At 43.3% G+C, this 12804-nt stretch overlaps 1 protein-coding gene across 1 annotated transcript; it reads right to left on the reverse strand.

Annotated features, from left to right (window-relative positions):
• Positions 1-9555: 9555 nt before the first annotated feature.
• Positions 9556-10771, reverse strand: LOC101016903 (non-histone chromosomal protein HMG-17). The gene has a single exon (XM_003897922.5). It carries the CDS (start codon positions 10665-10667, stop codon positions 10395-10397), a length of 273 nt encoding a protein of 90 aa, XP_003897971.2. The 5' UTR covers positions 10668-10771; the 3' UTR covers positions 9556-10394.
• Between the last annotated feature and the right edge of the window lie 2033 nt (positions 10772-12804).

Genomic DNA, 12804 nt, shown 5'->3' on the forward strand with positions numbered 1-12804 from the left:
CTCTCAGTACTACTGGCTCAGGAAGTCTAACTGTCATGTTTTCAGGACTTTGGGCTCTCTTCTCATATGTGTTTTCATAAGAAATCTCATTTACTCTTGTGATTCTTATTACTACATATAAACTCATGACTTGCAACCTTCACCTCTCTCTGAACTCCAGACTAGACCTTTTTGTTGGTGTCTCACAGTAATTCAAAATGAATATGCCTAAAACTGAATTCATTGTCTTCGTGTCTTCATCTTATTAAACACCCCACCACTTGTTCAGCATTCAGCTTTTGGTGTCTTTTATACTATGTAACTCTGAGGATAGCAGAGCCATGTATACAGTCACTTAAGTACAAATCCTGGAAATAAATTAATGAAGAAAAAAGTCCAAGACTGTAGAATTTTTAAAAAGTAGTTGCTGGGCAACCCCCTTTGGGTCCCCTCCCTTTGTATGGGAGCTGTTTTCATTCTATTTCACTCTGTCAAATGTTGCAACTCCACTATTCTGGTCCATGTTTGTTACAGCTCGAGCTGAGCTTTAGCTCGCTGTCCACCACTGTTGTTTGCCGCAGTTGCAGACCCACTGCTGATTTCCATCCCTCTGGATCCGGCAGGGTGTCTGCTGTGCTCCTGATCCAGCGAGATGCCCATTGCCACTCCTGATTGGGCTAAAGGCTTGCCCTATTGCTCCTGCACAGCTAAGGGCCTGGGTTCGTCCTAATTGAGCTGAACACTAGTCACTGGGTTCCACAGTTCTCTTCTGTGACCCACAGCTTCTAATGGAGCTATAACACTCACCGCATAGTCTAAGATTCCATTCCTTGCAATCCGTGAGGCCAGGAACCCCAGGTAAGAGAACATGAGGCTCACCACCATCTTAGAAGTGGCCTGCCGCCATTTTGGAAGCAGCCGCCACCATCTTGGGAGCTCTGGGAGCAAAGCATCCTTGGTAGCATTTTGGTGACCACAAAGGGATCTCCAAAGTGGTGAGTAATATTAGACCACTTTTGTATGCTATTATGTCCTATCCTTCCTTAGAATTGGAGGGAAATACCGGGCACCTGTTGGCCAGTTAAAAACGATTAGCGCGGTCGCCGGACTTGAGACTCAGGTGTGAGGCTATCTGGAGAAGGGCTTTCTAACAACCCCCAACTGCCTGGAGCCAGCTTCCACTTTCAATTTTCTTGGGGAAGCCGAGGACCGACCTAGAGGCAGAAAGCTGTCATCCCGAACTCCCAGCAGTAGCTGGTTGAGATCATGGCGCAGTCAGAAGTCTCTACTCAACAGTCGCGCATGGGTGTGCCCCTACCTTTCCTTCTAACCCATACCTCCTGGGTCCTGACCACGATTTTCTTCAAAGTGTAGCCCCAAAATCCTCCTTACCTCTGAATCTACTTCTTCTGATCCCTGCCTCCTAGGTACTAATGGTTCAGACTTTCATATCATCTAGCAAGTTGTATCTCCAAAGCGATCTAAAGTAGCTCAACGCTGTGTCATTAGGCACCTAGGCTATAACCCAGGGAGTGTTATCCCTGGTGTCCCTCCCGATTTAGGTATACAGCTCTCTACATGGGCAGTTATGTGGGACCCATTCCCCATCACCCTTGCCAGGGCCCCAAGTTTGTAATGGCTAAGAGAGAGAGACAGAGAGAGAGAGAGACATAGAGAGAGAGATATGGAGAGAGAGAGAGAGAGATGGAGAGAGAGAAGGAGAGAGAGACAAAGAGGGAATCAAAGAGAAAAAGAAAGAAAAAGATAGAAATAGGGGAAAAAAAAGTGTGCCCTATTCCTTTAAAAGCTAGGGTAAATTTAAAACCTCTAATTGATAATTGAAGGTCTTGTCTGGGACCCTAAAACACTCCAATACCACTTTGTTGTCAGTGTAAATAAGGGCGTAGCCCTGAGTAGTCCTCAGTAGCACTGAGGCCACTGACAACCCGTAGCTTTCCTAACAAAAATCCTTAACCCAGGACCCGTGGATGGGCCAAATGCATTCAAGTCGGTAGCGGCAACTGCTTTGCTAAAAGTAGAAAAGCAACTTTTAGAGGAAACCTCGTTGTGAGCACACCTCACCAGTTCAGAATTATTCTAAGTCCAAAAAGCAAAAAGGTAGCTTACTAATTCAAAAATCTTAAAGTATGGGGCTATTCTGTTAGAAAAGGCTAATGTAACTCCAACCACTGATAATTCCCTTAACCCTGCAGGTTTCCTAACAGGGGATTTAAATCTTAATTACCATACAAAGGTCTGAGCAGACCTAGGAGGAACTCCCCTCAGGACAGGACGATAGATGGTTCCTCCCGGGTGATTGAGGTAAAAACCACAATGGGTATTCAGTAATTGATACGGAGACTCCTGTGGAAGCAGAGTTAGAAAAATTGCTTAATAATTGATCTCCTCAAACGTGAGCTATTTGCACTCAGCTGAGCCTTAAAGTACTTACAGAATCAAAAGACTATCTCAAACCTGACACAAAAGTTTAGCTACACCCTCTCTGAAACGAATTTGCATAAGAACTGTTGTTTATGGGAATGCATCTTGATGGGCAGTTGGGTTGTTATGAAATACTCAGGAACCCAGCCCAACTCTAGGACTCACCCCTGAGCACAAAGGCAATGTTGGGCATGCTGGTAAAGGACCACTAGAATTCGGCAGCCTGGACCCCTGTCTTTGTGGTCAAGAAAGGCAGGAAAACATGTGCAGGGCTGCTACATCAGTGAGCATAACTAATCCGATAAGTAGAGGTCCCTGGGTGGTTACGCACCCTGGAAAGGAACTCACCTCCGAGCGCAAAGGCAATGTTGGGCACGCTGGTAAAGGACCACTAGAATTCGGCAGCCTGGACCCCTTTCTTTGTGGTCAAGAGAGGTGGGAAAACAGGTGCAGGACTGCTACATTAGTGAGCGTAACTAATCCGATAAGCAGAGGTCCATGGGTGGTTACGCACCCTGGAAAGGAACAAGCATTGGGACCATAGAGGACGCTCTATGACTAATGCTCGTCGGAAAATGACTAGGGGTGCTGGCATCCGTGTGTTCTTTTTTCAGATGGGAAACATTCTACCCAAGGCAAAAATGCCCCTAAGATGTATTCTGGAGAATTGGGAACAATTTGACCCTCAGATGCTAAGAAAGAAGACTTATATTCTCCTGCAGTACTGCCTGGCCACGCTATCCTCTTCAAGGGGGAGAAACCTAGCCTCCTGAAGGAAGTATAAATTATAATGCCATCTTACAGCTAGACCTCTTTTGTAGAAAATAAGGCAAATGGAGTGAAGTGCCATATGTACAAACTTTCTTTTCATTAAGAGATAAATAGCAGGAAGCCCTCAGAGTCTACCTCCCTACCCCAGCATCCCCCTGACTCCTTTTCCAACTAATAAGGAACACCCTTCAATCCAAACAGTCCAAAAGGAGATAGACAAAAGGGTAAACAATGAACCAAGGAGTGCCAGTATTCCCCAGTTATGGCCCCTCCAAGCAATGGGAGGAGGAGAATTCGGTCCAGCCAGAGTGCATATATCTTTTTCTCTCTCAGACTTAAAGCAAATTAAAATAGACCTAGGTAAATTCTCAGATAACCGTGATGCCTATATTGATGTTGTACAAGAGTTAGGACAATCCTTTGATCTGACATGGAGAGATATAATGTTACTGCTAAATCAGACTCTAACCCCAAATGAGAGAAGTACTGCCATAACTGCAGCACAAGAGTTTGGCAGTCTCTGGTATCTCAGTCAGGTCAATGATAGGATGACAACAGAGGAAAGAGAATGATTTCCCATAGGCCAGCAGGCAGTTCCCAGTATAGACCCTCACTGGGGTGCAGAATCGGAACATAGAGATTGGTGCTGCAGATATTTGCTAACTTGCGTGCTAGAAGGACTAAGGAAAACTAGGAAGAAACCTATAAATTATTCAGTGATGTCCACTGTAACACAGGGAAGGGAAGAAAATCCTACTGCCTTTCTGGAGAGATTAAGGGAGGCATTGAGGAAGCATACCTCCCTGTCACCTGACTCTATTGAAAGTCAACTAATCTTAAAGGATACGTTTATCACTCAGTCAGCTACAGGCATTAGAAAAAAAATTTCAAAAGTACTCCATAGGCCCAGAGCAACACTTAGAAACCCTATTAAACTTGGTAACCTCGGTTTTTTATAATAGAAATCAGGAGTAGCAGAGGGAACAGGACAAATGGGATTAAAAAAAAGGTCACCACTTTAGTCATGGCCCTCAGGCAAGCGGACTTTGGAGCTCTGGAACACGGAAAGGCTGGGCAAATCGAATGCGTAATAAGGCTTGCTTCCACTGCAGTCTACAAGGACACTTTGAAAAAGATTGTCCAAGTGGAAATAAGCCGCCCCCTCGTCCATGCCCCTTATGTCAAGGGAATCACTGGAAGGCCCACTGCCCCAGGGGATGGAGTTCCTCTGAATCAGAAGCCACTAACCAGAGGATCCAGCAGCAGGACTGACGGTGCCCAGGGAAAGCACCAGCCCATGCCATCACCCTCACAGAGTCCCAGGTATACTTGACCATTGTGGACCAGGAGGTTAACTGTCTTCTGGACACTGGCGCAGCCTTCTCAGTCTTACTCTCCTGTCCCGGACAACTGTCCTCCAGATCTGTCACTATCTGAGGGCTCCTAGGACGGCCAGTCACTAGACACTTCTCCCAGTCACTAAGTTGTGACTGGAGAACTTTACGCTTTTCACGTGCTTTTCTAATTACGCCGGAAAGTCCTACTTCCTTGTTAGGAAGAGACATTCCAGCAAAAGCAGGGGCCATTATGCACCTGAACATAGGAGAAGGAACACCCATTTGTTGTCCCCTGCTTGAGGAAGGAATTAATCCTGAAGTCCGGGCAACAGAAGGACAATATGGATGAGCAAAGAATGTCTGTCCTGTTCAAGTTAAAACTAAAGGATTCTGCCTCCTTTCCCTACCAAAGGCAGTACTCCCTCAGACCCGAGGCTCAACAAGGACTCCAGAAGATTGTCAAGGACCTAAAAGCCCAAGATATAGTAAAACCATGCAATAGCCCCTGCAATACTCCAATTTTAGGAGTACAGAAACCCAATGGACAGTGGAGGTTAGTGCAAGATCTCAGGATTATCAGTGAGGCCATTGTCCCTCTATACCCAACTGTACCTAACCCTTATACTCTCCTTTCCCAAGTACCGGAGGAAGTAGAGTGGTTTACAGTCCTGGACCTTAAGGATGCCTTTTTTCTGCATCCCTGTACATCCTGACTCTCAATTCTTGTTTGCCTTTGAAGATCCTTCGAACCCAACCTCTCAACTCACCTGGACTGTTTTACCCCAAGGGTTCAGAGATAGCCCCAATCTATTTAACCAGGCATTAGCCCAAGACTTGAGCCAATTCTCACACCTGGACCCTTTTGTCCTTTGGTAAATGGATGATTTACTTTTAGCTGCCCATTCAGAAACCTTGTGCCATCAAGTCACCCAAGCACTCTTAAATTTCCTCGCTACCTGTGGCTACAAGGTTTCCAAACCAGAGGCTCAGCTCTGCTCACAGTAGGTTAAATACTTAGGGCTAAAATTATCCAAAGGCATCAGGGCCCTCAGTGAGGAATGTATCCGGCTATACTGGCTTATCCTCAACCCAAAACCCTAAAGCAACTAAGAGGGTTCCTTGTCATAACAGGTTTCTGCCGAATATGGATTCCCAGGTACGGCAAAATAGCCAGACCATTATATACACTAATTAAGGAAACTCAGAGAGCCAATATTCTTTTAGTAAGATGGACACCTGAAGCAGAAGTGGCTCTCCAGGCCCTAAAGAAGGCCTTAACCCAAGCCCCCATGTTAAGTTTGCCAACGGGGCAAGACTTTTCTTTATATGTCACAGAAAAAACAGGAATAGCTCTAGGAGTCCTTACACAGGTCCGAGGGATGAACTTGCAACCCGTGGCATACCTGAGTAAGGAAATTGATGTAGTGGCAAAGGGTCAGCCTCATTGTTTACGGGTAGTGGTGGCAGTAGCAGTCTTACTATCTGAAGCATTTAAAATGATACAGGGAAGGGATCTTACTGTGTGGACATCTCATGGTGTGAATGGCATACTCACTGCTAAAGGAGACTTGTGGCTGTCAGACAACTGTTTACTTAAATATCAGGTTCTATTACTTGAAGGGCCAGTGCTGCGACTGCGCACTTGTGCAATTCTGAACCCAGACACATTTCCTCCAGACAATGAAGAAAAAATAGAACATAACACCAACAAGTAATTTTTCAAACCTATGCTGCTCGAGGGGACCTTCTAGAGGTTCCCTTGACTGATCCCAACCTCAACTTCTATACCGATGGAATTTCTTTTGTAGAAAAAGGACTTCAAAAAGCGGGGTATGCAGTGGTCAGTTATAATGGAATACTTGAAAGTAATCCCCTTACTCCAGGAACTAGTGCTCAGCTGGCAGAACTAATAGCCCTTGTTCAGGCACTAGAATCCTAAGGAAAAAGGGTAAATATATATACAGACTCTAAGTATGCTTACCGAGTCCTCCATGCCCATGCAGCAATATGGAGAGAAAGGGAATTCCTAACTTCCGAGGGAACATCTATCAAACATCAGGAAGCCATTAGGAAATTATTATTGACTGTACAGAAACCTAAAGAGGTGTCAGTCTCACACTGCCAGCGTCATCAGAAAGGAAAGCAAAGGGAAATAGAAGGGAGCCACCAAGTGGATATTGAAGCCAAAAGAGCCGCAAGGCAGGACCCTCCATTAGAAATGCTTATAGAAGGACCCCTAGTATGACGTAATCCCCTCCAGGAAACCAAGCCTGGAGAAATAGAATAGGGAAATTTACAAGGACATACTTTCCTCCCCTCAGGATGGCTAGCCACCGAAGAAGAAAAAATACTTTTGCCTGCAGCTAACCAATAGAAATTACTTAAAACCTTTCACCAAACCTTCCACTTAGGCATTGATAGCACCCATCAGATGACCAAATTATTATTTACTGAACCAGGCCTTTTCAAAACTGTCAAACAGATAGTCAGGGCCTGTAAAGTGTGCCCAAGAAATAATCCCCTGCACTGCAGGCCATACATTTCAATCCCTGTATCTTTAACCTCCTTGTTAAGTTTGTCTCTTCCAGAATCAAAGCTGTAAAACTACAAATCATTCTTCAAATGGAGCTCCAGATGCTCAGTCCATGACTAAGATCTACCACGGATCCCTGGACCAGCCTGCTAGCCCATATTCTGATGTTAATGATATTGAAGGCACTCCTCCCGAGGAAATTCCAACTGCATAACTGCTACTATGCCCCAAATCAGCAGGAAGCAGTTAGAATGGTTGTTGGCTAACCTCCCCAACAGCACTTGGGTTTTCCTGTTGAGAGGGGAACTGAGAGACAGGACTAGCTGGATTTCTAGGCTGACTAAGAATCCCTAAGCCTAGCTGGGAAGGTGACCTCTTCCACCTTTAAACACGGGGCTTGCAACTTAGCTCACACCCGACCAATCAGGTGGGAAAGAGAGCTCCCTAAAACGCTAATTAGGCTAAAACAGGAAGTAAAGAAATAGCCAATGATCTATCACCTGAGAACACAGCAGGAGAGACGATGATTGGGATATAAACCCAGGCATTCAAGCCAACAACAGCAACCTCCTTTGGGTCCCCTCCCTTAGCATGGGAGCTCTGTTTTCACTCTATTTCACTCTATTAAATCTTGCAACTGCAAAAAAAAAAAAAAAAAAAAAAAAAAAAAGATGATTATTTTGGTGTATGATAAAGATATATTGTATTTATATAAAAGATGTTCAAAATTTATGGACAGAGCAGAGATTCTAAGATATATGAGACAATCTGTTAACAAATATTAAACTAATGCATTTTAATCCCCACCAAAAACCTGTTCTTGAAAGTTCTCACCCTAATATAAATTCCAGCGTTTGCCTCTCCAAAGCAAGGGCTGACGGGCAGTTGACCTCCTTGTTGAGACAAGAAGTCTTAAGCCAGGCTTCTAGCTTCAGAGAGGATTTTCTAAAGTCTTTCTCTTTTCTTTTAGTATGTGAAGAATCAAGCCTGGAGGGTTCAACTCAAAACTTTCTCCCTTAGTATGGAAAATATACAATTGAGTTTAAGGCTTTCTGTTCTATATTGGCAGGTAGTTATAAAGTGCTTGAAGAAGCCCATTCTGATCACAGAGATTGGTGCAGAAAATAGGAGTGAGACAGAGATGAAGAGGAATATTTAGTATTCACATGCATGCAGCCAAAGTTTGTTCTCTGGGTGTTTATGGGAGTATAGCATAAGGTCTAAGATTAAGAGCCAGTATTTGGGGAAAACTGAGAGGGACTTGAATGACCTAACCTCAAGTTGCCCTGCCCACTCTGCTCCTGTGGATAAGGTACTGTAGCCAAACAACCTTCCTTATCACAAGGTCCAGGCATAGCTCCTGCTTATTTCTGAGTGTCTGGCTTCAGTCTTCCTGCAAGATCACCAAATTATTCAAATAAAGCAATCACATTCTCCCACTGGAGTCTGGTGGCACCTCACCCACTTGACACTACAAAGCCTGCCTCCCATGACCTCTCACAACACCCCCAATGGCCCTGTGTGGTGTGTAGGATCCTTTTCCCCCAGGCTATGAATATATGGAACTAATAACCTGCTGTCAATCTCACCTAGTCAGTGTTGTATATTGTGTATTCAGCCAGTGCCATAATCTTAGGAGGATCTCTGCTGTACCAAAAGGATGAAGAGGATGGTGGTGGCTGGGCGTGGTGGCTCACGTCTGGTGGATCACCACGTCAGGAATTCAAAACCAGCCTGGCCAATACTGTGAAACCCTGTTTATTCTAAAAACTACGAAAATTAGCTGGGTGTGGTGGTGCATTCCTGTAGTCCCAGCTGCTCAGAAGGCTGAGGCAGGAGAATCTCTTGAACTCAGGAGGCGGAGGTTGCAGTGAGCCAAGACTGGACCACTGCACTCCAGCCTGGGCAGCAGAGCAGACTCCCATCTCAAAAAAAAAAATACAGTGGTATATTATATATGACTGGGAATTCCACAGGAATACAGAGTCCTGCCTGTTTTATTTAGGGCGTTGGAAAGAAACAAAACGTATTGGAGTGAATTTGGTGGTAGAGTGTGGTGAAACACGAAATCCCTAGGTGACACACAAGGAAACAAAAGTTCTTCGGCTACCAATGCCTTGCCCATAGTACAGTTTCAGTAGTTAGTACTTATTGATTTAATAATTGAAATACTATATGGCATGCTCTAAATAGAAAGGAAAGGAAATGGCCAATGTTGCTGATTTAGGAGTTGAATTAGGAGAAAAGACCATAATGGAACAGCTAACAACAAAATCAAAGAATCACATTGAGGTTGGTGTTGTGGGATTCACAAGTAAAACCACATTGGAATGCATTTCTCTACCCTTTTCAGTAAATCACAATGCGGTTACTTCCTTCTTTTTCTTCAATCTAAAATTCTTTTATCTTTCTGATATTATCATTGGGAATATAACAAACTTTGCAAGAGGAAAGGAGGCAACATACTTCTTTGAAATTGTCTCTCTGATTTTCTTTTTTTTTTTTTTTTTTCCAAGCCAAACTGTATCCAGCTTTATTAAAGATACTTTCCATAAACAATCATGGTATTTCAGGCAGGACATGGGCAGACAATCGTTAACAGTATACAACAACTTTCAAACTCCCTTCTTCAATGGACTACCAAAAATCAGAAAGCCACTATAAAACCCAATGAAGTCTTCATCTGATGCTCTGAACAGGGAAAGTTTAGAGTGAGGGTTGACATTTCACATTTAGCATGTTGTTTAACAACTTTTCACAAGCCGACCCTGACTTTCAGGAAGTGAAATGAAAACGGTAGAATTTATCTGAAGATCCACAATCTAGAAATGGAACCAATGCTGTTTTGACAGGTGCCATCTCAGTGGCATCACTGGAAAGTCCAGATTGCCTGACACACTGGTAACCAATGACTACGGGTCAGGTCCCAACAGATGTCTGGGCTTAAGGGAGTTAAGTCTATGCTGAAAGATGGAAAGGGAGAAGAGAACATAAAAACAAATTTGTTTTTCCATACCACAAGGCTTTTGTGCCAAGGTGGCCATGTGTGTCAAAGTCAGGGACTCCCTCCTCCTGGGAACCAAGAGGAAGTCTCTCAAAACTAGAAGAGAAAGGTGTTTTCCCCACATCAATCCAGCTTTGGAGACATTCTATTAGTGACATATGCCCCTTCCCCCAAAAACAACAATGAAGTGTTCTGTGTGCTAACAACATAGCTTTAAAAAAAAAAAAAAAGTAAAACAAAATTCTGCATTTTTATAAAACTTGATAAAAAATAGTATTTCAAACTGTACAGTCACCAGAAGTACACAGTTATCAAAAATGCACACACTTCACTTGGCATCTCCAGCACCTTCAGCTTTCTGTGCCTGGTCTGTTTTGGCATCTCCGTTTTCTGCAGGGTTATTCCCCTCCTTGCCAGCATCAGCTTTTCCCTTTTTCCCTTTGGGTACCTTCTCTCCCTTTTTTGCAGGGGCCTTTTTAGGCTTGGGCTCTGGCTTTGGAGGAGCAGGTTTAGCAGACAACCTCGCGGATCTTCTCTGTGGTTCGTCCTTCACCTTGGCTTTATCTCCTTTAACATCCCCTTCAGCCTTTCTCTTGGGCATGGTGGCGACGGCGGCGGGACGTAGGTGCTGGACACGGGATGCAGCGCGCGCGGGCTTTGGTCGGTCCGGGGGTCGTTCTCGCCTCTTCTTCTTCCTCTCTGATTTTCTTTACCTTTAAGGTCTTCCTTTCCCCTCTCCTCATCTTTTTACCAACAGCCATGGAAAGCCATTTAGTTGGATTGGTCTTTATCCTCATTTTACCTGATGGTATTTGTTGGAAACATTTTGGTAGGGGTGGGGAGTGTTAATTTTATATTATTATGTGTAAGTTATTATTTACTATCCACTTTAAATATAATTGGATAACACTCTTTTAAAAGCCAGTTCCACCTTTGCTAACTTTTTTTTTTCTTTTCTTTGAAACAGAGTCTTACTATGTTGTCCTGGCTGGACTCGAACTGCTGGGCTCAAAGAATCTCCTCAACTCAGCCTCCTGAGTAACTGGGACTACAAGTTTGTGCCACCAGGCCTGGCCCGTTTTGCTAAGTTTTTAAGGTACTATGAATTCTAGAGCAGTATTACTATATAACAAAATTTAATAATAAATATAGCTTTAAATCTTATTCATCAGAATTTTGAGCATGGTAAGTGTATAGTTATTTTCACATGAATTTAAATATTAGATCTTGGAGGAAGGATAAGATCAGGAGAAATAACTAATGGGTACCAGTATTAATACCTGGGTGACAAAATAATCTGTACAACAAACCCTCATGACATGAGTTTACTTATATAACAAACCTGTACATGTACCCCTGAACTTAAAATAAAAGTGAAACATGTTAAATCTTTATAAAAATTGGGTGGGGTCAATAGAACAAGAACTTCATAACTATTTTAATATTTTTATAATCTAGGCTATATAATTTCCTAGACTATCTATGGAAGTAAAGGGAATGCCTCCTTTTTATTTTATTTTTTTTTTGAGATAGAGTTTTGCTATTGTTGCCCAGGCCGGAGTGATCACACAGTGGCCTGACCTCGGCTCACTGCAACCTCCGCAGCTGGGGTTGAAACGATTCTCCTGCCTCATCCCCACGAGTAGCTGGGATTGCAGGCACCTGACACCATGCCTAGTTATATTATTTATTTTTTTCTTTTTTTGTATTTTTAGTAGAGACTGGGCTGGTCTCTGGCCAGGCTGGTCTCAAACTCCTGATCTCAAGTGATCCACCTGCCTCGGCCTCCCAAAGTGCTGGGATTACAGGTGTGAGCCACTGAGCCCGACCCCTATATTTCTTTACTTAGGTATAGAGAAAAAAATCCTTCAAGCATGACACAAACTCACACATACACAAATGCGCACACTCCTGCTTATAAAGTAGATATTTAATTCTCTATCATTTACCAAATTTTTAAATCAAAGTCAGCATTATTTATCCACATCTTATTAAATAATTTAGTGTTTGATGGAAATTTGGGGCAATAATTATATTTCTACATATATTATGAAATAAATTCAATGAATATCATTTGTTTTCTCATCAAAACTGTCAAAATTAGCTTTTTTCTTTGAATAAACAGAAAACAAATGGTTACAGATCCTATCATAACCACACGAGATGGTTTTTTGTTTATATTGTGTTATCCTTTGAGATCTCTAAGTTTCTACAAACCATGTCATATATATATCAGTGTGTTCTGAAAGAAAATGAAATTAGAAAAAAAGTCCATGGAGTATCTAACTACACTCAGTTTGATCGATGAAGCCTTTTTCTCTCAACTCGTCAAAGTCATTCTCCATCCAGCTTTGTTCCGTTGCTGGCGATGAGCTGCGTTCCTTTGGAGGGGGAGATGCGCTCTGATTTTTTGAATTCCCAGCTTTTCTGCAATGCTTTTTCCCTATCTTTGTGGTTTTATCTGCCTTTGGTCTTTGATGAGGGTGACGTACTGATGGGGTTTTGGTGTGGGTGTCCTTTGTGTTTGTTAGTTTTCCTTCTAACAGTCAGGACCCTCAGCTGTAGGTCTGTTGGAGTTTGCTTGAGGTCCACTCCAGACCCTGTTTGCCTGGTTATCAGCAGCGGAGGCTGCAGAAGATAGAATATTGCTGAACAGTGAGTGTTGCTGTCTGATTCTTGCTCTGGAAGCTTTGTCTCAGGGGTGTACCCCGCTGTGTGAGGTGTGAGGTGTCGGTCTG

Source organism: Papio anubis, chromosome 4, assembly GCF_008728515.1.
Source record: "Papio anubis isolate 15944 chromosome 4, Panubis1.0, whole genome shotgun sequence".
Lineage (NCBI taxonomy): Eukaryota > Metazoa > Chordata > Mammalia > Primates > Cercopithecidae > Papio > Papio anubis.

What these genes read in the sequence shown, in the direction of transcription:
- LOC101016903 (XM_003897922.5), bottom strand. Translation starts at nt 10,667, where the DNA reads ATGCCCAAGAGAAAGGCTGAAGGGGATGTTAAAGGAGATAAAGCCAAG.